This window comes from Arachis hypogaea, chromosome 12, assembly GCF_003086295.3.
Source record: "Arachis hypogaea cultivar Tifrunner chromosome 12, arahy.Tifrunner.gnm2.J5K5, whole genome shotgun sequence".
Lineage (NCBI taxonomy): Eukaryota > Viridiplantae > Streptophyta > Magnoliopsida > Fabales > Fabaceae > Arachis > Arachis hypogaea.
This window is the reverse complement of record NC_092047.1, coordinates 106,016,757-106,041,809: the sequence shown is the minus strand read 5'-3', so window position 1 is coordinate 106,041,809 and position 25,053 is coordinate 106,016,757. Positions and strand designations below refer to the sequence as shown.

The 25,053-nt window shown below is 30.4% G+C and overlaps 1 protein-coding gene and 1 non-coding gene across 2 annotated transcripts; one reads left to right on the top strand and one right to left on the bottom strand.

Moving 5' to 3' along the window:
* Nucleotides 1-22,616: 22,616 nt before the first annotated feature.
* Nucleotides 22,617-24,553, top strand: LOC112728058 (uncharacterized protein At5g01610). The gene is made up of 3 exons (XM_025778038.3): nucleotides 22,617-23,030; nucleotides 23,656-23,710; nucleotides 24,034-24,553. The coding sequence occupies exons 1-3, from the start codon at nucleotides 22,944-22,946 to the stop codon at nucleotides 24,402-24,404; spliced, it is 513 nt and encodes a 170-aa protein (XP_025633823.1). The 5' UTR covers nucleotides 22,617-22,943; the 3' UTR covers nucleotides 24,405-24,553.
* A 102-nt stretch (nucleotides 24,554-24,655) lies between these two features.
* TRNAG-GCC (transfer RNA glycine (anticodon GCC)) lies at nucleotides 24,656-24,726 on the bottom strand. The gene has a single exon. It is a non-coding gene; the product is annotated as a tRNA-Gly (tRNA).
* Nucleotides 24,727-25,053: the final 327 nt, after the last annotated feature.

Sequence of the window (25,053 nt, the reverse complement as noted above, 5' to 3'; positions counted from 1 at the left end):
CATCAGATAAACATGAATCATAGAGAACATCGAATAAGCTCTACCTTAAACCTTCGCCATGTGGGGTCAACACAGTCCTCGGCAACTGGTGTAGCCTTCGCGAACAACATCCCTTGAATCTGTATTACAGCCTTCAAAACTTTATTAAAATACTTACTAACTGTCTCGCCGGACCTAAAAAACCTAACCTGTAGACTACGGTTTTTCTTGTGATGCGCTAAGATAATTAAGAAGGTCGCAACTTGCTCCGGCAAGCTTACATGACCATCCTCTGTAAGTCCACCCTGAACTTGGAGCAACTCACACAAGTTAGCAAAGGCATTTGTGTTCATTCTTAACTCCCAGATACAATTCCTATCACCCTCACCAACAATACGCTTTAAAGCCTCACGTCTAATTCTACTATTCATTCTTCCGCCTAACGATAGTTGGCCACTAGTTCTACCCCTAAAGTAAATAAACAGCGTAAGCACAAAGAACAACATTATTTCTTCATGGTTGGATCTCATCTCTTCATAAAAAGACACGCATCACTTAATAATTTCCGACCGCTCCATTTCTTCCTAGCAAAATCGTTTCAAAAAAAAAAAAAACATAAACTTTCCAAAGAACTCTTACACAACTTCAGAATTTTCATTACAATTTATTTATTAATAACGTTATTTCATCCAAAAAAATGCTTACCATATATTTTTATTAACTTAAAAAATATGAAACTCACAAAACTTTAAAGGGAGTATGGAGTTTGGACTTTGGCATTTTTATGAAAACCAAGGTTAACAACAAAGCAGTGTCAGTCTCTAAATTAGGTTAACTCCCTTCTCCCTTTACCTTATGCTTATCCTTATACTTAGCTGTGACAAAAGAAAATTTTAGTTTGACATTTTCAAAAGTAAGGTTATCATTTAACAATGAGTCAAAGAGTAATTAAAGATGTGGTTATTTGATTTTCGGTAGCAAAGTATAACAAGACAAGAATGTTAACAAAAATATGCAAGCGTGCAATCCCTTTGCGGATTCAGAAACAAGGGCATCATCTAAATATGTATGTATCAATTACAAAACCTAAGCTCAAGCTTAGTAACATTGTCAATTCAACAATTAATTTCATTTCGTACCAAACTACAAACATAGTATCAGATTCAGAAAAAATAAACACATTATAAACATAGACACAACTACAAACATTGTATCAGATTCAGTTACATCAACTGTCACAAACTATGAATACCTTAATTACAACATAAAAAATGGATTCTGTTTGTCATATAGAACTGTAACAAATTCACAAAGTAGACTGTCTTTCAGCTGCATTCATGAATTAAATAAATAATCAACAAATGAATAAATTCGAATAGACCATGCAATTTGTCGTGGTTAACCTTCTACACATCTTGTTTGAATGTATAATCTTCTATGTTCAATTCTTAATCTGCTTTTTTCAGTACCCCTTAACAGTAACTAAAGCATACATTCCACTTCAACTTTCTTCTCCCACTTCCCAAACCCAGTAAACTAGAAACAGAGCATAATCCACAAAATAAATTACACCCAAACCTCTTCATACAAACTGCATCCCACACCAAATGAAGTCACAAGAACCCAGATCACAGAAAGGGAGCTTTACTAACCTGGATAACGGAAACTGTGCTCGCAACAACTCTCAGATGGCCTCCACACTGACACGGCAGGTTCTCTCCTGTAGCTTCGTCGGACCACAAAATCTGTGAGCAAGCGAGAAGACGTCAGAAATGGAGGCCTCGGAAGAGGAGGTTGGAAGTGCCAATCGCTTACCTTCAACTGGTTAGGCCGGCGAGGTGGACGGACCTTTGGCTATGGACGCCGAGCAGGACCTCCTTCAAGCAAGAAGGAGAAGATGTATCGAGGGACTGTTATAAACTCAAGCCCTAATTTCAGATTGGGAAAGGGTAATGTTGGAATTAGATAATTACATTAGGGGTATTTTAGTGATAAAATAATTAGTTGAAGTTCTGTCTCTGTCCCAGTCTCTAGTGTCCCCAATTTTTTGAAGCACTGAAATACTCAAATTATTAAGACAGAGACACAATTTTCAGTGCTAGTCTCTACCTCAACAAATACAATACTGAGACCCTGTCTCCCAGTATCAGTTCTAGTCTCTGCAAACAAACACTACCTATGTGCTAGTCTTATCCACATTTTTGCTTATTCTAGTAGAGGGTTTGCCTTAAAATTTGCTAGTCTTATCGACAGAGAAGGTAAACATGAACCATTTTTTTTTTGGGTCAAAATTCTCAAACTCATCCACTCTTTATAATAATTATTATATTATTAATAAGAAATACAAAGTGTTAGTTACTAATAATTATTATATTATTCTCAAACTTTTTGCAGTTTTTTTTTTACTTTTTAATTATTTTATTTTTGTTCTGATCTCTGTTTTTCTCTGTTTTAATTTTTTGGCATAAATTGTTCTAGAGGTACCTTTATGAGTGAAGCAAAATTTGTCGTGTACATTTAATATAGAGAAGTGAAGTTGACAGTGATAATGGGGCATTAAAGTATACAACCACTATTTGATAATGGTTCAATTGAGAGTTTTTGTTTAGCTCTTCGTATATTTTGGTATTAAAGTATATGATTGTACTTTGTTATGGCAGGTATACTTTATTTTGGATAATGCTACTACTTAGCAAGCTTGCATTCAGCTACTATGTGGAGGTATTATGTCTTCAAATTTTACTACAGTTCCTCCTTTATCCTCCTTTAAGAAGCTCATGGTTCTTGCTTTCTAAGAAGAGATGTGATTCTCTATTTACTGATTCTTTTATAGAAAATTGTTCATGCAAAAAGAGACTACTTCTGGAGTGCAAAATGCTTTAAATAATATGCTATATTTTTATTCAAGCATTCCAATTCACTCCAATTTCAATTCGGGTTTTGATTCTATTTTAGTCAGGAGATGTCAAGATTAACTTTCAATGTGAAGGTTGATGCTGCCGATGCAATTTAGTTATCTATTAATATTTTAGATTATTCTATCTTTAAGTGCTAAGTGTAATTTGTGACATTCATGTAACATTAGGATGGTTATCTTATTTGTTTTGGGTATCTTTTTATTAAGACAGTGAGATATTGGCCAATGATGTTGAAAAATAACATCCAATTTTATAGGTATCAAGTAATGAATATTATGTTTATTTATGTGATTTTTGGCTTTCTTTTTTCAATTTACAGTGTTTGATGGAGTAAATTTAGAAAACAAACCTAAAGTATTCATTTTGCAATGGAAAAATTTTAAAAAAAAATTCTATTTTACCTTACTGACGGATTTACAGACGGATTTTCTGTCTGTAATCAAAGTTTGAGATGATTTTCCAAAGTTCAAATTACAGACAAAAAATATATCGGAAAATTCATCTGTAAATACAGACGGAAAATCCATCGGAAAGTTTGTCGCCTGCGGGAAATGGATGGAGAATTTACAGAGGAAAAATCCGTCGGTAATTTTCTGACGGAAAAAAATCCGTCGGTAAATAATTTCCACGGGCTTTTACAGGGGGACAAAATCCATCGGTAATTTCGTCGGTAACCAAAAATTCGTCTGTAATAAAGACTAAATCTGTCTGTAAATCTGTCTGTATTAATCAATTTTCTAATTATGTCTTGCGATATAGTGTTCGACATACTTCACAAACAGAGAGAGTACGATACAATAAAAAGGGAAATAGATCATACACAACCAAGATCAAAAGCAAAATTACAACTTTATATAATCACTTCTCAATCAAACCTCATCATAATCATAATTCATTATGTTCGCATTTATCACGAGGATAATTATCCTCAAACCGTGGGTGGGATAAAACCACCGTCTCCACATTACATCACAACCACGAACAAGCGGGATAAAACCACTAACCTTGCTCGGAACCAAGAATAAGTGAGATGAGACTACCATCCTTGCTCGGAACAAACAACCACAAACAAGCAGGATGAAACCAACATCCTTACCCAAAACAAATACTAAATCAGTACACAAGTGGGACAGCGCCACCGTCTTTGCCAATTCAGTCATTCAAAGCACCATCAGTCATAAATATCGAATCAAATCTTGTCCTCAATAACAATTATTTATGATTAATCATAATCACTTACAAGTCACTCGACTTAGTCAAAGTTCTCATTCAATCTCGTTATATCTTTCTTTCATTAGTCACTTTGTAGGCTAACAAGCCAAACTTCCATAATCCTCAATTTCAATCATATTCACAATCAAACATAATCAAATCCATAATTCTATGTAATCATATTTTCAAGTAACCAAGTTTTCAAACCATCTTCAACTTCATTTTTTTTATGTTTTGAAACTCTTCCCCAAAAGATTTAAAATCATTTTATTTCTCAATTATAAATCTCAATTTAAACATAATCACTTATTCTTTAATAATTACTTTAAAATTTGCTAAAATACCCCAAAACATACTCTTCTCTTTAATTAATCAAAAGATTTTATTTATTTAGGTTTCACCACACTCCAAAAAAACATAGTTTTTAATTTAAATTAATTAAGTAAAATTAATTTTGTTAACCAATCAAATTTAAATACTTTAAATTCACTATAACTTCTCGAGGCATAATTCTTTAATTGAAATTAACTAAACAAAATTTCAAAATAAAGCCTTTAGTTTTTATGTAAATAGCACAAATTTCCATTATTCTTATTATTTAATTTCACTCAAATACTTATAAAAATTTTGACAGCATCTCCTCTAAAACTCGAACTTTGTCACCCTTTGAGGGTTCCATCCAACCCAACATTTCTCAATCCTTCTCAACATGCCATTCAACATAATCAGCAAAATTATAATTCTCATCAATTGTCAATACCATCAAGAAACCAATCATAATCACAGCCACAACCACAACGATATCAATTCAAGCACTATTCATAGCTACAAATCAATCTGTTCTCAATAATATCAAACAAAAGATTCTCAGTTAATTATTTAACTTTCTTTAATTTCTTACTTAACCTTTCATTAACCATAATCTTTCCTTTAATCGTTCATCAACTCTTATATCAACAATTATCCAAACAATATATTTTCAATAATCATCTCATCATAATTCAATTTATCATTCGACACAACTAACTCAACATGATCAGTTAAAGAAATCAAATTCTCCAGCCTTCTAAATCAAGCATTGAATTAATCACAGTTCATAACTACAGACAATTCAACATTATCAATTAGTCGCACAATACAGCCACGTGCTATTTAAATATTTAATCAATCGCATATATCCAAACCGTTCAGATTAATTCATAAGACTCGCACAATTACAGAAATGCATTTTTCACATCAATATCAATTTATAACAATTCATTGATATAAAATATGTTTGAAGAAAAAGTCCCTACCTTAATCGCGACTCAACTACGCGATAAACTCCTTTTAGTTCATAGCAGTGGTAGTTGCAACGTCCACAGAAGTTTCGCCATAATGCTGCGACAGCAACAAACGCAGCATACACTCACAATAACTCAACTCTGAAACATTAACATCGAAAAATCCTCAATAATATATAATAGAACAGTGATTATAAGGGTTCGGAATAAGAACAACTTACTGTAATTAAGAATAAGTGAGAGAACGGAGCAGTGGTAGCTCCGGTGATGATTTCCAGCGAGTTGAATGGCAATAGAGCTTTGGTGAAAGTCACAGAAACCAGAAACAGAGGCAGAACTGGCAAGCCTTCCCCTCCAGTCCTCCAGCCGCAGTTCCAGCAGCAACCTCCGGCGAGCAGAACGGCGGCGGTAATTCGGCGACGATGGCTGGCCCCAGCAGCGGCGGCGACAGCAACAATTCCAGCACATCCACCACTGTCGCGACGTCCTTTCTCTCCATTGCATGCGACGGCGACGACGGCTTCACGCAACTCCAATGGTAGCGACGACGACGGAGCTAGCAGCGACGAGAGCATCCAGGTCCCCTCCGGCGGCGGCAATGCTGCTTCCTCTCTCTCCCTCGCGAGCTCGTCTCTCTCTCCTCGCGTTCTGACTCTCCCAATGACGACACGATGGCAGCGACGGTGGCAGTGACGCTCACAGGTGCCGTCTTCCTCTCCTTCCTCTTCTCCCTTCCATCTTCTTCTTCTTACTTGGTTCTTCCTTTTCTTCTTTTCTTTCCCGGCGTGTGTGCACATGAGTGGAAGATGAGAGTGAGGGGGTGGCGGCGATAAGAGGGTGTGGGAGTACGAGTGTGAGTGCGAGTGTGTAATAATGAAATTAGAGTTTCGATTTGAGAATTTTATTGAAATTAGGGTATAGAGTAGGTATTTTTAATAAAAGTAGGGATAATGTAATAATTGAAAACCAAATTTAATCCAACAATAATTATCTATAAAAATACTATTTATTCATCAACTTACAAATTATTTTTAAATAAATACTCTAATTTAAAATTAGAGATAATCAAATAAATTTTTTTCTATATTCAACATAAAATTCAAAATCTCAATATTCACATTAAACCATATAAAATTCTCATTACTTTTCAATTACGAAAGCTTTAAATTATAATTAAGAAAATACTCTATTATTATAAAAATTATGAGTTCTGATTAATTTTAAATTCAAAATCTCATAAGTTTGTTTTAATTATTTTTTTATAAAATAATTTTAAAAAAATAAAATCATAAATAAATATCATAAATTTTAAATAACTCATAATTTAATTTTAAAAAAATTTGGGATCTTACCATATCAATATGTATATTATCGTTTGAGAGAGATATATAAAATTTCGTATTCAACTTTTATTATTAATTATTTGTTAGATATCCTCTTTTTGTAATAATTCTCAATTTAAGTGCTTTCACAAAAAATATTGTGGATACTGGATAATAGCTATCTCATCTTTTTGTTTTAGTTAACTAGAATGATTATGTTATTTGCATTCTTAAAATTGAGGTGTTTATGTAGATATTTAGAATAATTTAAAAGTGATAGGAAAAAAAAGGGGAGAAAGAGTTAAAATGTCAAAGAAGGTCGTCGAAATTCAAGATTTTTTAATTTTGCATGGTACTTTTACTTTCGATAGATTAAAAACTAATACGTGTTTATTTAAGGATTTAATTTGTCTCATTTAAGAGGACAAATTAATTAAGTACTTGAGTATTTTTAAGTTGATTCAAAATGATATAATATATTCTCTTTGTATGACAATTTTTTTTCCTTTTTTAATTAACTGAAATTTACTATATTTGGAGTTAAATTGTATCCAAATATATTAAATTAATGATAAATATAAAAAGTAAAAGATATAGTTATTATAACAAGAAGAAATATATCAATATAGTGTATAAAAGACTTATTGGTATTTAATATAATAAGTCTCAAAGAAAATGAGGTAGTGGCTTCTAGATATCACAGAGGTTTGATAAGTCATATGTGTATGTCCATACAATTGTAAGATTATAAAAATGTGAATATTAATTGTTGGCTTTATAAGTTATATCCCACTTGCATGCTTTTAAATCCCAATTGGGTGGAACTATTTATTGTTATAGTTGTATTCTTCCTTTTTTTTTTTTAAGAAAAAAAAAATTCCTAAAATATAAAAAATAAAGTTCTGATTCTCTTCCTATCGTTGTAGCCAACTTGAGTCCTGAGCTTGACTGCCTCAGCAAAATAAACGTGATTGCCAATTGGGCCATTAATTAAGAAGACTGATTCCATGCCCCTACCCCTACCCCAATTGAATTGATTGAAAAGGAAGAATTTGAAGGACAAAAATTAAAATAAAAAATTATTACAAATTGTAGATTGTGCTATTGTTTTATTTTTGTCCTTAAATAAGACATTTACTATTCCTAAATTTTTACTTTTTAATTCTTAATTTGTTTTCGTGAAATAAATATTAGTAAAAAATAATAGTGGTATATTAGTAAATTTTTTAATTCATTTTTTCTTTTTCTATTGGTTATCTTTTAGACTTTTTTTCCTTATCGAAAAAAAAAATCTGTTAGACTCTTTTAAGGGCTTACTCATGTATTTATAAATACCCACTAAAAAAACTTTTATGTATAAATAATATAATATGAATCAAACTCGAGTTTTTATGGAATTCAAATAAAGTTATAAAAATAGATCAAACTTGAATTTTTATAATGAGAGTTTTTTTTTTTTGTGAAATATAAAAATATTGAATTTTTGGGAATTTTACCAAAATATTAGGGTAAATTATAAAATCAGAAATCATTAGGTAAGATTTCCTTTTTTTTAATTAAAATCAGAAATTAGATGAGATTGCTGTTGCTTTTTTAAAAAAAATTAAAACAAGAAATTGTTGTGTGAAAGTTCTGTTTTTTAATTTAAAATAAAAAATGTTGGGAGTGATTTCTGCTTTTTTTTTTAATTTAAAATGAGAAATTATTGGGTAAGATTTATTTTCTGTTTTTTTAATTAAATAAAAAATCACCAAGTGAGAATTTTGTTTTTTTTTTTTAATTTAAATAAAAAATTACTAGGTATGATTTCTATATTACATTACACACTCGTAAAATACCAAAATACACTATTTTCTGATAAAACACCAGATCTATTATCATAAAAAAATAATATGTGACTTGTCTCACTTGGCTTGGATTTTCTCATCATAAATAGTAGGGCTGAAAGTGAGTCAAGTCTCGACTCGTTAATAACTCGATAAGTTAAACTCACGAGCTAGTGAGCCAAGTTTGAGTCTGAAATTGAACTCATAAATTAAATGAGTCGAACTTAAATTTGGATAAATTCAGCTTATTAGCTCGTGAGTTAACTCAATTATATATATATATATATATATATATATTAATGATATTAATTATTTAAAATTTTATATTTATTTTTTATATATAATTTTAATATAGGATAAAAATAAAAATTTTATAATTTATTGATAGATAAACAATATATAAAATTAATCTTTTTAAAGAATTTTTAAAATATATAAGTTATAATTTATTGATATATAATTATAGATTATGTTCTTATTATTTGAGTCAGTTCGTAAGTTTTTGGTGAGCCAAATTTAAATTTAAAAAATAAGTTCAATTATTAATGAGTCGAACTGTAGAGAACCAAGCTTAAATTTAATCTGGTTTAACTCAGTTCAACTCACTTCTAGCACTAATAAACTGTGATTATAATAGTAAATATGAGTCAACTTATTTTTCTGTTGAACCAAAAAAAAATACCAACTCGACTCACTTCACTAAAATTGGTGATGAGTTAAATAGATCAGCTCACTTAGGTTTTTCTTTCTTTTTTTTTTCAAAAACTGTTATCCTTGTATTTGTTCCTAGACATACAAGTCATCATGTTTCTGTTAGTTTAATCCATCATTTATATGCGAGTTATTCGAGCTAACCCATGAATTTAATAATCTTATTCAACTTAACTAAGTAGAGTTATCATCAAAAGAATAATATAATATAATTTGAAATTTACAAAAGAATCCTTCATTGGACGGAGGAGGTACAAATGTACAATATATAATTTTCCACATGCCTGAATGGACTGAAAACTTTCTAAATTAGCATGTGGGAAAAGATTCATGTTCCGCACACAGAAACACAGAATGGATTTGATGCATTCATTGTATTAGCTTATTATTAGGATATATATAGTACTTGAGTGAAAAATAATAGTACTTCTAGTTAAGCAATAATCCATTTTATATATTGTTGTTCTATGGAATGAAGAAATTTTTGTTAGTAAATTATTTAATTTTTTAATTATTTATAAATAATACATATATTAATTATAATTATAAATTATGTTATTTTAAATTAAATAATTTATATAATAATAATTTTATTTATTATTATAAATACTAAATTAAATAAGTTATAATTATTTTTTATTTAAAATTAAATAAAAATAAAATCAGATATTATCTTTATTTAAGCTTTAGATATTATTTTTATTTAGATTTTAAAATTTAATAGGTGTCATATTTAAATATAAATAATGATTTAAGAATTTTGATTTCTAACACATTAAAGTCGTTTTTATAGTTCTTTTTTCATTAAAGAGTTGTGATTCAACCCTATTAGAGATACAAAAAATTATGATTGAAAAAGATCAAAGAACCAAATTCTTTCAATCACTCTTATAAATACAGGTACACTTTCACACTATAATATATATTTTTAGTAATTTAATATAGATGATCTAAACTAATAAAATAATTTATTTTAATAAATAGTATCAGAACTATCCTCATTTGAATCATTGAAAATACTTATTTTTTAGTATTTATTTTGCTGAATCGATATATGTGTATATGGATTATATTATTATCCACATATTCTTTATATATATTGGAGATTGTTCAAATTTTTTTATGTAAATGTACGTACTGTATTTTTTGACATTGTGTCTTCTGTATATATACCGGTTTTCTTAATTCATGGCAAAATATTGATAATTTTTTTTATGTATTATAATTATTATCCTTTGTTAAAATCACTGGCGCTATTGTGATTTTGAAATAAATAAATAATATCGGTGTTTAAATTTGATTTTGTCGCGTCGAGAATCACAATTAACATATTAATGGTGTAATATTTTGTATTGAGTATAGATTTAATTATATGTCATTAATTTAGTGTATATGTGATTCATTTTTTATTGTCTCTTGGAATGGACAACGGTATTTTATTACGTTCATAGATGATTACTCTCGTTATGGGTAACTATATTTAATTTATGAAAAGTCCCAAGTCTTGAATGTTTTCAAGTCTTTTAAAGTTGCAGTTGAACTTCAACTTGGGAAGAAAATTAAAGCTGTCAAATCTGATCATGGTAGCAAATACTATGAAAGATATGACGGTTCAGGTGAGCAACATCTCAGGTCTTTTGCGTTTTTTCTAGAGAAGTGCGGTATTGTTCCGTAACACACCATGCCAACGTGAATGGTGTTGCAAAGCGAAGGAACCGAACTCTTAAAGACAAGGTGAAAAGCCTTAAATATCATAGTGTACATCTTTAATAGGGTGCTAAACAAAGCAGTTAACAAAATTCCTTATGAAATTTGAACTAGAAAAGACCCAGTATAAAGTATTTACACATTTGGAGATGTCTAGCTGAAGCGCAACCTTATAGGGCGCATGAAAGAAACTGGACTCAAAAATAATTAGTTGCTATTTTATTGGTTACGATGAGCGTTTATGGGGTACAAGTTTTACAATTCCGCATTAAGGTCTATTTTTGAAACGAAAAATGCGAGATTTCTTGAAGATGTTGAGTTTGGGAAAAAGAAAATGTTAAGAATGTTGCTTTTGATGAGGATTCTATAATTGACAATGATCAGGTCTTTATACCTATTATTGTTCAAGATGCAGTTATAGTACAAGATCACAATGAGAATCCTACTATAAATTCAGTTACAGTACAAGAAAATAATGGGAATATTGTTGTTGCTCAAGATACTGCTACAGTATAAAAAATATAATGAGAATCCTCCTCAACTCTAAGCCATACAGCAAGCTCAACAACCTCAAGAAGTGCCGTTAAGGATATCCAATAGAAAAAGAAAAATTGCAATCTCAGATTAATATGTACTCTATCTCCAAGAACATAAGGATGACATTGGTTTGATAGAAAATGACCCAATTAATTTTCTTCAAGCCATGCAAAGTTTTAACTCTAAAAAGTGGATCGATGCTATGAAAAAAGAGATAAAGTCTATGAAAGATAATGACGTTTGGGATCTCGTAGAATTACTTGAAGTTGTGAAACCAATTGGTTGTAAATGGATATTTAAAACCAAAAGGGATTCTAAGGGTAATGACAAGAGATATAAAGTTTGTCTAGTCGTTAAAAGGTTTTACTCAAAAGGAAGGCATAGACTATAAAGAGACTTTCTCTCCGGTATCATCGAATGACTCTTTTAGAACTATAATAGCAATAGTAGCTTATTTTGACTTAGAGTTACATCAGATGGATGTAAAAATAGCATTTCTCAATGGTGACATTGATAAAACGATGTATATGGTACAACCAGAAAATTTTGTATCAAGCGATTCAAAATCTATGGTTTGTGAGTTAAAGAAATCCATATATGGTTTCAAACAAGCCTCCCGTCAATTGTATCACAAGTTTCATCAAGTCATTACTTCATATAGTTTTGAGGTAAATATTATAGATGAATGTGTATACCACAAGTTCGTGGGAGTAAATACATATTTTTAGTCTTATATGTTAATGACATTCTACTTGCCAGTAACGATATAGATTTGTTGCATGAAACTAAAAAATTTCTATCGAACAAATTCGAAATGAAAAATCTTGGTGATGCCTCTTTTGTATTAGGAATCAAGATACTAAGAGATCGCTCTCAAGGTATTCTTGGATTATCACAAAAGAACTATATCGAAAAGATTTTAAGTAGATATAATATGAAAAGTTGTAGACCAATGGACAAATCTGTAGCTAAAGAAGACAAGTTTAATCTCAAGCAATGCCCCAAAAATGATCTTAAGAGGACAACAATGCATGATAAACCTTATGCATCAACACTAGGGAGTTTAATGTATGCTCAAGTCTGCACACATTTGATATATCATTCATAGTGAGAATGTTGGATAGATACTTGAGCAATCTTGGCATGAATTATTGGATAATTGTTAAAAGTGTATTGCATTATCTGAAGAGAACAAAGGATTACATGCTTACTTATTGGAAATCAGAAAATTTGGAGATCATTGGGTAATCTAATTCTGATTTTGCAGGATGCCAAGATAGTAGACGCTCTACTTCAGGCTATATCTTCATGTTGGTTGGAGGAGCTATTGCATGGAAGTCTAACAAATAGACTCTTGTAGCTTCCTCAACAATGGAGGCAGAGTACGTTGCTTGCTTTGAAGCATCAAAACATGGCATATGGTTGCGAAACTTTATCATTGAGTTTCATATAGTAGATGACATTAAAAGGCCATTGAAGATATTTTGTGACAATAAGTCAGCAGTACTATACCCCAACAACTATAAGAGCTCGACAAAATCGAAACATATAGACATCAAGTTCTTAGTTGTCAAGGAGAAAGTTCAAGAAAAACATATTTTCATAGAACATATAAGAACAAAGTATATGCTAGCAGACTCATTAACCAAAGGATTGATCCCTAAAGCCTTTCATGAGCACACTGCTCGGATGGGCGTCAATATATGTGATGCCTTGATTTAGTGGGAGTTTATTTTAGGCTATATGTCCTATGACAGATATTGAATTATCTTTCTGCAGAATTAAATTGATGGTTTATTTCATGTTATGTGAAATATTTATTTTGCAATATTTGTTGTGTTTGATCTTAATAAAGTTTTAAAATTGGACCAACTGGAAATAGATATGCACGAGATCACTTGGTATGTAATTTTCATATTACTCATCCAAATTTGATCTATGTCGTTAAGTATATTAGTATGGTGATTATCGTGGTTCTGTCACGATACTAATATGATAAGAGTTGCGGTAATTCCATAACTAATATATGAGACGGACCAGATTGTTAAAGTAATAAGAGAAATAGCATTCAGATGTGTGCATAAAGTTTATAAGATGTGATTATCTCAGGAAAGAATATATGTATAGTCCAAGTTGGAGATTGTTGGAAAATTATTTAATTTTCTAATTATTCATGGACAATACATATATTAATTATAATCACAAGTTATGCTATTTCAAATTAAATTACTCATATAACGATGATCTTATTTATTGTTATAAATGTTAAATTGAATAAGTTATAATTACTTTTGATTTGGAATTGAACGAGAATAAAACCAGATATTATCTTTACTTGGGATTTAAATATCATTTTTATTTGGGCTTTAGGGTTTAATGGGTGTCATACTCAAATATAAATAGTGACTTAAGGGTTTCGATCCTCAACATATCAAAGCCGCCTCCATGGTTCTTTTTCCATCAAAGAATTGTCATTCAGCCTATTAAGGATACAGAAGGCTTTGATTGAGGAGAATCAAATAACGAAATTCTTCCAATAACTCTTATGAGTTCAGATACACTTCCACAATATGATATATATTTTTGGTGATTCAATATGAATTATCTGGATTAATAAAATGATTTATTCTAACAACTCTACCTTAATTTAGTTTGTTCTATTCAGTGTTAGAGATATAAATATTTATTTATCTCTTTTATTAGCTAAATTTTTTAAAATAAGTAATTTTATGATATAATATCAAAAATTTTATAATAAAAATTTTATAATTCGATTCTTGTTATTTTTTAAAAAATATAAGATAAATAAAAAAAATTATGCAAAAATTTATACAAATCTAAAAAAAATTATATAAAAATATCTTAAAAATATAATTATTTATGTATTATTTTTTATCAATTAAAATTTTTAAAAGAAGTGATTTTATGGCCGTTAATAAAAAAGCAAAAAGTGATATATAACAATAACATCTTGGATTATGTTGAAGAAGCTAGTTAGGTACGTTGGATTCGGCACAAGTATGCATATATTAAAATGGGAATTTTAATATTTATTTTTCTAAATTATTGGAGAAGATTATCAACAATAAATTGGTTTGAATTTACTAGCTAGTTAATTTCTTGGAAGATTATATTATTACTAAATAATTGATAAAGACAAAATGTATATTGTATTACATCTATTACGACCTATTTACCTCATCCTATATATCATAATCTTTAATCACTCTAAGAATAGCTTTTACAGCAAAATTAATTTCTACTAGAGTATCATCATAATCATTGTCAATTATTATTAAGTAAAGATTATTTTATCATTGGTAAAAAATTTTAAAATATTTTTAAGATTATTTATTTTATTTTAATTTTATTTCAAAAATTTTTTATTTGTATCAAATATATCACTCACAGCTAATTTTTCAAAAATTATGACCAATTCAATAATAATTTCATAAAAATAACTTTTAACACAAGCAAATCAAGAATAATTTTCATTCATTATTGTTGGATTGGTTTTAAATTTTTTAAAAATTTAGTTGTCGGGACATATTTGATACAAATCAAAATCTTTTGATATAAAATTGAAATAAAATAAAATTTAGGAATATTTTTAAAATTTTTGTTAGACTTAAAGGACACATTATTTAAACATTACAACTTCATAAAAATTTTAGGTCATAAAACATTTAAAATGTCAATTTTTTCTCTAGAAACTTTATCAATTTTTTGTTTAAAAAATTTAATCGTATTTTTTATAGTTCAATATGATATTTTTTAATTTTGGTACATAAAATGATAGTTTATTTTTTTGTCATAAAAATGATAGTTTATTTTCAACTTTTTTTAATCCTTTGGAAATTTGGGTCTCAAAAGTTGAACTGTCTTAGAATATTCCAATAAACAACTAAAGCCCAAACTTTACAGACCCAAAAAAGTCCAAACCTAACATGACATATCACCAAAACTTTTTAACAATAATTTAAAATGCTAACATGACTTTAGAAAGAAATTTCCAATCTAACCCAAAAAAAAAAAAGAAAGAAATCTCCAAAAAACCAAGAACACCACGCACTATAACCTCTTGAAAATTCTCGTCCAAAACTCAACCTCCTGAAATTTTATTGGCTTCTAATACCTAAAAAAAACGAAATAAAAAAATAACGGCTTGAATAATATTGTAATATTTTAATAAGGAAGAATTCAAATATTAACAGAACTCCACAATTTCAAGAATAATAAAATATAGGTTTGAAGAAATCTGTTAAGAGCTAAGACTCTCCAAATACTTTCTTTTCTTTAAAAAGGATACAGGTTAGTCAATTTATAGAAAAAAAAAAGTTTATTAGAATTTGTTATTATTAGTAGAGTGAGTTGAGATATGTTTGGTTGGGTTATTGTGAATGATGAGTCTTCTGTTTTCTCATTCTTGGGGTTATATAAGACTCAGTCTAACTGTAATTTATATATACAATTTTATAATCTTAAAATTTTTTTTTCTGTCTTTTTCTCTCTAGTTCTCTAATTCTCTACTCAAGGTAGAATTCGTTTATGGTATTAAGAGCTATGGTACCTTGATCTATAGCTTCATCCATCACTGCTGATTCAGCTAATCAAACCTTTTAGACAATAATGCTGTCATTGTTCCAACAATTTTCATTCCAAAATATTTTTAGAATCCTATAGCCTACAAATTGGGAGAGAACAACTTCAAAACGTGGCAAGCACAGGCACTTGTAGCAATTAGAGGCCAAGATCTACAAGATCATTTCAAGCGTGATTCAATTCCTCCTCAATTTGAATCTGATGTTAATGCTCTCACTGGTACTGAATCAAAGACTTACAAGCAATAAAGACAAGAAGATTACAACTTAATTTCTTTCTTTCTAGTCTCCATGGATCAAGATTTCAATAACAAGATGATTGGTAGCACCTTTTGTTATGAAATGTGGAAAAAACTTGAAGATTACTTCACCAAGGCTACAAGATACAAAGTTAAGCAACTCAAATCTCAAATTAAAACTATCAAGAAAGCTGTGTTAACAGTTACCGATTATATGAGTAAGCTCAAACACCTCTTTTATTCTTTAGTAGTGTTGAAAAATCATCTCACTATTAAAGAACAAATTGATGTTATCATTGAGAGCCTCAATAAAGATTATCAAATGTTCGTATCCACAGTCTTTGCAAAAATAGAATCATTCACACTCAATAAAATTGAAAATTTACTACAAACACATGACAACATACTAAAAATATTTTGCAAATCAAAATCCATGATTGCTCAAGCATACTATTCACAAACAAATTTTTGGAGAAGACATGGAAAAGGAGCTAGATTTAATCGAGGGGGTTGCAATTCCTACACCTCAACTCGTCCACAATGCCAGGTTTATAGAAAATTAGGTCATCTTGCATGGTCATGTTATCATTGCTTCGATCAAAGCTTTCCTTCCCCGGCTAATTCTCAGGGTTTTCGACCTCCCATCAACTCTCAATAATCCATGACCTCCCCCACTACAAACACCACAAGATCCTCTACTCCTCTACCACCCTCTTCTTCCTTTCATCATCTTCAGGCCTATGTAGTTGCACCATCACTATTAACAGATGATTCTTGGCATCCACACACTGGCGCCTCACACTATCTCATTCCTGACCTGAATAATCTTGTTTCGAGCCATGAATATCATGGACCAGAAGGTCCAGAATAGGTTCTATTGGGAGATGGTTCAGGTATGTTCATCTTACATTCTGAAAATTCATATATTTTTGCAAGACTCAAATAGCCTATTTGCTTTAAATCAACTTTTATATACTCCTGATTTGACAAAGAATTTGATAAGTGTTGGTAAATTTTATGAGGACAATTAGGTATTCTTTGAATTTCATACACACAATTGCTTAGTCAAATGCGAACACACTCAAGAAGCTCTTCTACGTGGACATAGGACTCAAGAAATCTACAATTTTGTTAATACTATCACTTATAAAAATCACACCCCTGTTGTTAATAATGTTGAAAAATCAGACTCATGTCACTTTTACACTTTATGGCATTATAAACTTGGATGTGCTGCTCCTAAAATTGTAAAACATGTCTTTACAAATTGTAATCTTCCAAAATATAATAAAATTGTCAATTTTTTTGGATTCCTTTAACTCTGTTTGTGATCATTGCATGCAAGCAAAAATGCATAAGTTACCATTTCCTATTTCAGAAACTACATATCATTATCCTTTAGAATTTGTTTACTTTAACGTTTGGGGTTCAACACCCATGATTTCTCACCTTGAATTTCAATATTATGTGACTTTTATCGATAAATATAGATATACCTGTATCTATTTGCTTGTAAATAAGTTACAAGTTTTTGAAGCTTTTAAACAATATAAAGCATCCATGGAAAAACTCACAGGTCATAACATCAAAATGCTTCAATCCGACAATGGTAAGGAATATCTCTCTCATTCCTTTAAAGAATACCTTCAACATCATGGCATGTTTCAGCGCGTATCATGTCCATACATCCCAGAACAAAATGAATGTCCAGAGAGAAAGCATCGCCACATCACTAAAATGGGTTTGACCATGCTTTCTCATGCTAAAATGCCCCACACCTAGTGGGATGAATCTTTTTTAACTGCTACATATATAATTAATTGCTTGTCTACTCCTATTTTATCTCAAAAAACATCCTATGAAATATTTTTCTTTGCTAAACCTGATTACACCTTTTTTAAAACCTTTGACAGCGCTTGTTACCGTCACCTTCGCCCTTACAATACTCTCAAATTTCATTATAAGTCACATAAATGTGTTTTCTTAGGCTATTCCACTCAACACAAAGGTTACAAATATTTTTTCTCCACTGGTAAAATTTATATTACACGTCATGCTCTCTTTGATGAATTTCAATTTCCATTTTAAAGTTTATTCTTCCACAAACCAAACATCACAAAATTCTCAGATCAGACACCAGTTCCTTGTATACCAACTATACAACCAATTCTGTCTCCACCTAAAACACCTACTATACCTAACGACAACATTGAACCACATATAATAACCCCCCCAGTCCATCCCATCCTCAACCTCATCTGATCTTATACAACCACTAACATCTCATCAGACTTCTCCTCTTGATGAATTCTTGTTATCTAAACCCATACAACAGCAGCAACCTGTCTCTGTAGTAGACATTCCACTACCTCCCAACAACACATACCCTATTAATACTTACCAAATGATCACTAGATCAAAGAGTGACATATCAAAACCTAAAGCATATACTACTTCTATACATAGTACTAACGATATAGAAGAACTATCACTAAAAAATGCTACTTTAGCTCTCAAAATACCAAAATAACATGATGCCATGAAAGAGGAATACAAAGCTCTCGTTAACATCGAAACATGGACCCTTGTCATACCTCCACCTCATGCCAATATTATTGGCTACAAGTGGATCTTTACAATTAAAAAGAACCCAAATGGTACCATACAACGATACAAAGCTCGCTTGATAAAAAGATTCCACCAAGTTGAAGGTTTTGATTTTAAGAAAGTTTTTAGTCTAGTCATAAGACCTGCCACTATACGTGTGATTCTATCTATTGCTTTATCTAGGAATTGGGTGATATGCCAATTTGATTTTCATAACACATTTTTAAATGGGGATTTACATCAAGCTATTTATATGACACAGCCTTTAGGATTTGTTCAAGGCACATCGGACATGATTTGTAAACTAAACAAGAGCCTTTATGGCCTCAAACAAGCACCACGAGAGTGATTTTTGAAACTTAGCCATTCTCTACAAAAAATTGGTTTTTACTCTACAAAATCAAATACCTCCCTTTTTGTTAGAAATGATGGCAATAGTGTTATGTGTTTACTTTGTTACGTTGATGATATTATACTTACAAGTAGTGATTCTCATGCTATATCTAACATGATACAAAAGCTGCATAATATTTTCTCTCTTAAAGATCTTGGATATTTAAGTTATTTCTTAGGTATTGAAGTCTTACACATTCAAGTAGGACAACTACATTTATCTCAAATAAGATACATTACTAATTTGTTATTCAAAGTTGGCATGCAAGGAACTACTCCCATACCCACTCCAATGGTCTCCTCCCTTCAATTACTGTCCTCAGGGTCTCAAGATTTCGAAGATCCAACTTTATACCGGTCTAATTCAACAACCTCTATGAGATAAGTTTCAAGTAAAATCAAAATTCCAAATCTGAGGTTATACCCACAACAAACAACAAGGAGTGAGACCTCTCTCAACCCTTTCTTCAATAACATTGTGGAGACACGGAGTGTACGTGCACACTCAACTGGAACATCCCACCGATAATATTTCAGAAGTTCTATATCTTTCTCAGCATCCAGGGATTAATATAATCAACTGTATCAGCAGAGTAAGTTTGGCGCGCTTGGGGTCAGTATAGCCAATCAGATGTGCAATCTTCAAACTGCATATAGAACAAATAAAATAGGTAAGCCCTGATATTCACCTAAGGTTAATAAGAATCATCTTAATTTCAATAGGCCAATACTTTTTTCTAACAATGCAACACCCAATTTCAAGCCTGCATAGATAACACATTTATCCATATTCACCAATTTTACATATACTAATCAGATATACAGACAAAAAATTATCAATGCACAGAAAGTGAAATTGCTTACTTGTTCCGGTAGACAGTAGCCGTGATCAATAGGAATGAGAGAAATGTGGCCACCTGCCTTCTTGAACAAAATGTTCCCAGCATGCCTATCTACATTGGCCATTCTCAGAAATAAAAATCTAAAATTAAAAACTGCATAATGCAAATAATTTGAAAAGAGCGCGAAAAGCGAAGAACAACGAAAATAGTACAAAATAAAAAATTATATACCTCTGTCAGCTTCACCAAAGGATTTAGACGATGAGCAACGGCGGATCCGGACGGCTGATCTGGATGGTGATGCAACGATCTACGACAAAGCTAATAATTTGAAATTAAAGCACATAATAGACAAAAAGACAGAGAAATAGATAAACAACAGCAAATTAGAGACGCTTAATTAATATCCTAATAGATAAAACCAAATTAAAATCAAAATAGTGAAAACTTCTCTGGAATTATAGTGAGAAAACAAAATCAGAGATACGAAGATGAAGTACCTTGACTGAAAGAGAAAATCTGCTTAACTGGAAGACTGTTGTTGTTAACGGAGAAGAAGTTACCACAGGAGGCGGCGCTGAAAAAAGAACGATACGATGCGAGCAACGGAAAATCTGGACGGGAATGCGACGATCTGCAACAATGGATGAACGAGTAGAAGAAGAACACGGCGAGGGAGCAAACAATGATGAAGACTCGAGGAGGCGAGATGGCACCGACGAGAATGGTGCCGACAAGAACAACGCCAAACAGGACTCGCCGGAGAGTGAGGGAGGCGCAAGAGGGACACTGTGTGAGGAGAGAGCTCAGCGTAGATTAGGGTTCAAAAGTTATGTTTTCTTTTAATTTATTTTAAAATTTAATTTGTTTAATATATTGATTAGTAAAAAAAATAGTGACCAATTTAACAACTAATTAATTTATAACAAATTTTGTAGTGGTCGCAAATTCAGTCACTAAGAATTACAATAGCGATCGATTTAGTGACCAATTGTTCTAACCCCATGATTTCATAGTTGGTCTCTAAAATCGGTTGTTATATTATTTCTTAGCAACCGATTTAGCGACCGCTACATTAGCGACCAAATTAATGACCAACTATTTTTTCAACCTATTTTTATATCGGTTGCTAATTCAGTCGCTAAATTATAAAATAGCAACCGATTTAGCGACCAACTACTTTAAAAGCAGCATTTTAAAGTTGGTCGCTAAAACAGTTACTATTTTAACACTTAGCACCCGATTTAGTGACCAACTTCTTAGCGACCGATTTAGCGACCAACAATTATTAAGCTTGTTTTTATATTGGTCACAAAATCAGTCGCTAAATTAAAAATAGCAACCGATTTAGTCACCAACGGACCCCAAAAGCCTTTTTTTGTTTTAGTTGCTAATTCAATCGCTAAATTAAAAAATAGCGACTGATTTTAGTGACCAAGAGTGGGTAGTCACTAAATCGGTCACTAATTGAAATTTAGCGACCAATTTAGCAACCAACTTTTTTTTCTAAAAAATTTTTATTGGTCGCAAAATCGGTCATTATTCTAAAACTTTTTTGTAGTGATATAAGATTCAACTTAGTTGTAATTCACATACACAATTTTATAATCTCAAATTCTTTTTTCAGTCTTTCTCTCTCTAATTCTCTAATTCTTGTTCAAACTAGTATTCGTTCATTATTAATAGAAAATTTTTAAAAAAATAAAATTCTTACAAATATTTGTTGACAAAGTCAACCTCACAAATATAATTTTAATGGGTAATATACTATTCATACAATTCAGAAATGTTAAACAATCAATAATTATACCTACACATTTTTATGATAAATATCATTCTAATACAAAGAAAAAAAATATAGTAGTAGCATGAAAAAATTGAAAAAAATAATATTAGTTCATGTAGTATTTTCTCTTGTTGATTATCTCTCCTTTTTAACCAAACATTTATTTTTCATACACCAACTCAGCTTGACTTTACAAAACTCTTAATTAAAATAAAAAGAATACAAATAATAGTAACTTAATTTTAAGTCTCCACAAAACTCCTCAATTTGGATAAAATAAATTGATTATCCAAGATTTTTTTTTTTAAGATTATTCAAGTTAACATATATTTGATTAAATTATGAACTAATAAAATTACGTAAACACTAAAAATTAATTACTAAATTAGTTATTCGTATATAATATATATTATAATATGAAAATACACTAAAAACAAGTTAAACAATAAATAATAATTTATCAAACAAAACCGGACTTTGAAATAAATAGAAAATAAAGAATAGTAAGACAAATAAGTTATAGAAAATTTTGTAAAAAATTTATAGATTCTAAAAAATAAAAGTACTAAGTAAATTTTCGAAAAACTTCTATGGTAAATTTATAAATTAAAAAAAAAAGGCTATAATAACGCAATTCACTCTTACCTATAATTAATAATTCCATCCTTAAATTCTTAAGGACTTTATGTACGTATAAATAAATTACAAAAACTTCTTAAAGACTATTTTTGTATTTTTTATTCTTTAAAACCTATAAGTCTATAGTAAAATTTTCCATGAACATGTCGTATTTCTCAAAAAATAAAATATTAATTATACATAATTAATGATATTATTATTTGGAGCGAAAAGTCGAAAGGAAGAACGAGGAAAAAGTCGTTTCTTTCTTTCTCTGAAGGAAGGTAGAAAGAAAGGAGCAACAATAATAAAAACAGAACCTTTTTTGTTTGCGTTTGAAGAATAAGAAGAAGAAGAAGAAGATGGATGCGATAGCAGGCAAAGTTGGATCCTATTGGTTCAATCAAAAGGCCAAGGGGGAACTTAGTTCCGTTGGTAATGACATCAACGTGTGTAATTTTCTCTTTTTCTTACCAAAATTTTGCACTTTTTATTTCAATCATGATTATTTATTGTGATTATTGTTGTTGTTATTATTTTTTATGATGGAGGATCCTTCTAGGTTCTCAGAATTGGTGAAATTGTTTATTAATCTGTGAGAATTGAATTTTGTACTCCTTTTGAAATTAGTCTATTCTATCATTTTGGATCAACAACGGATTTTTATTTGATGACCCTTTATTGGATTTGGATGTCTGAAATTTTCCATTAAATTAAATCCATAGGTGTAATCATGCAGAATATTTGAGCTATAAAATCAATTTTTCAAACAATGTATTTTCTTCTGTTGTAAGTAATCAAAGTTATCTTTTACTTGTAAAAACTAAATTATGTATGATTGATTTAAATATACAAGTTATGGTTTTGAGAAATTCTGTGACTTAATTAGGTTCACGAATTAAGATTATTTTCCTCACCCGCTGTTAAAGAATGCAGCTACATCATAATTGAACATTGAGTTTTCCTTTTTAATAATCCTATTACTGTTTCCATTAGAATACAACAAATGTTTAGGATAATTTTTTTGGCTTGAAGAATGCTTAAATTGACACCTCTTTTTTCATTGATGATTAGTCACTGCAAAGCAGTATTGAAGGAGGAGCAAAATGGTTGGTTAACAAAGTAAAAGGTTTGTAACTCTTTACTTGTTTGACATTAATCATATACACTTGATAACCACCAATAGTCCAATATTTTGATTTTGATGTCTAATTCTGCACTTGTTTACAATCTGATTTTCACAAAAAGTATGTCAATTTTTTCGAGATCCTATTAGATATAAAGGTGATTCTAGTTTTCGACATCAGATGGTTCTATTTGACATAGCACTATTGGTATTCTTCAGAACATTGTTGCATAGATTTAGAATATATATGTCTACTATTCCCATTGATGCTGCAGAAATTCAATTTAAGATTCCTGATTTCTATTTTGATAACATTGCTTCCACAGGATCGGTTCAAAAGCCATTGCCGGAATTGCTAAAGGAGTATGATCTACCAAGTGGACTCTTCCCTAAAGATGCAACAAACTATGAGTTCAATCCAGAGACAGGAAAACTAGTTGTTAACATTCCTCAAGTATGTGAGGTCGGTTACAGGGATCAAACAGTCATGCGATTCTCCACCACGGTGATTGGTCAACTTGGAAAAGGAAAACTAGCTGAGATAGAGGGAATGAAGACAAAAGTAATTATCTGGGTTAAGCTTACCATGGTTTGGACCGACGAATCGAAACTCTACGTGAGTGCTGGCCTAAAGAGAACAAGGAGTAGAGAGGCATATGAGGTTATAAGAAATGGTATTTGTGTAGATAGGTTCTGAGTTACACTAGTTTACTAAAAGGGTTGAGATTATGTAAAAGAAAAAAAAAAAGCATGGTATGTTTGTTCTTGAGGATCATCTTGATTTTCTTTTACATAGATTTTTATTGTAAGTAGGTTCCAAATATAATATATATACATTTCAGATACTGCCCTTGGATGTGAGTGTTGCTGTTTGGTGAAAAACTGAAAATTCTCCTATGGTAAGTTTGTTGGGTTGGAAGGGGGAAAAAACAATAAAGAAAAAATGAATGCACCAGCCGGGAATCGAACCCGGGTCTGTACCGTGGCAGGGTACTATTCTACCACTAGACCACTGGTGCTTCTTGTTGTTAGGCTTGACATTTTAAAATTTTATTGTTTAACTAGTTTGGTGAGAAATTAACATCACTTAATTATAAATAATATTAGAACTTATCTTTTGACTAAACTAATAACTTTTTATGAATTTTGAAATCATTAACCTAATTGTTCAATTGAGATCTTTTGCGACATATATACAAATGTTTTGGACATTAAAAATCAATCATTATATATTTGTTTATAAATATATATATTATTTAAATTATTTTTAATATATATATAATACTTTAATATATATTCTATTTTAGTAATTAATTTTTTGTATGTATATAGTATAACACGGTTGT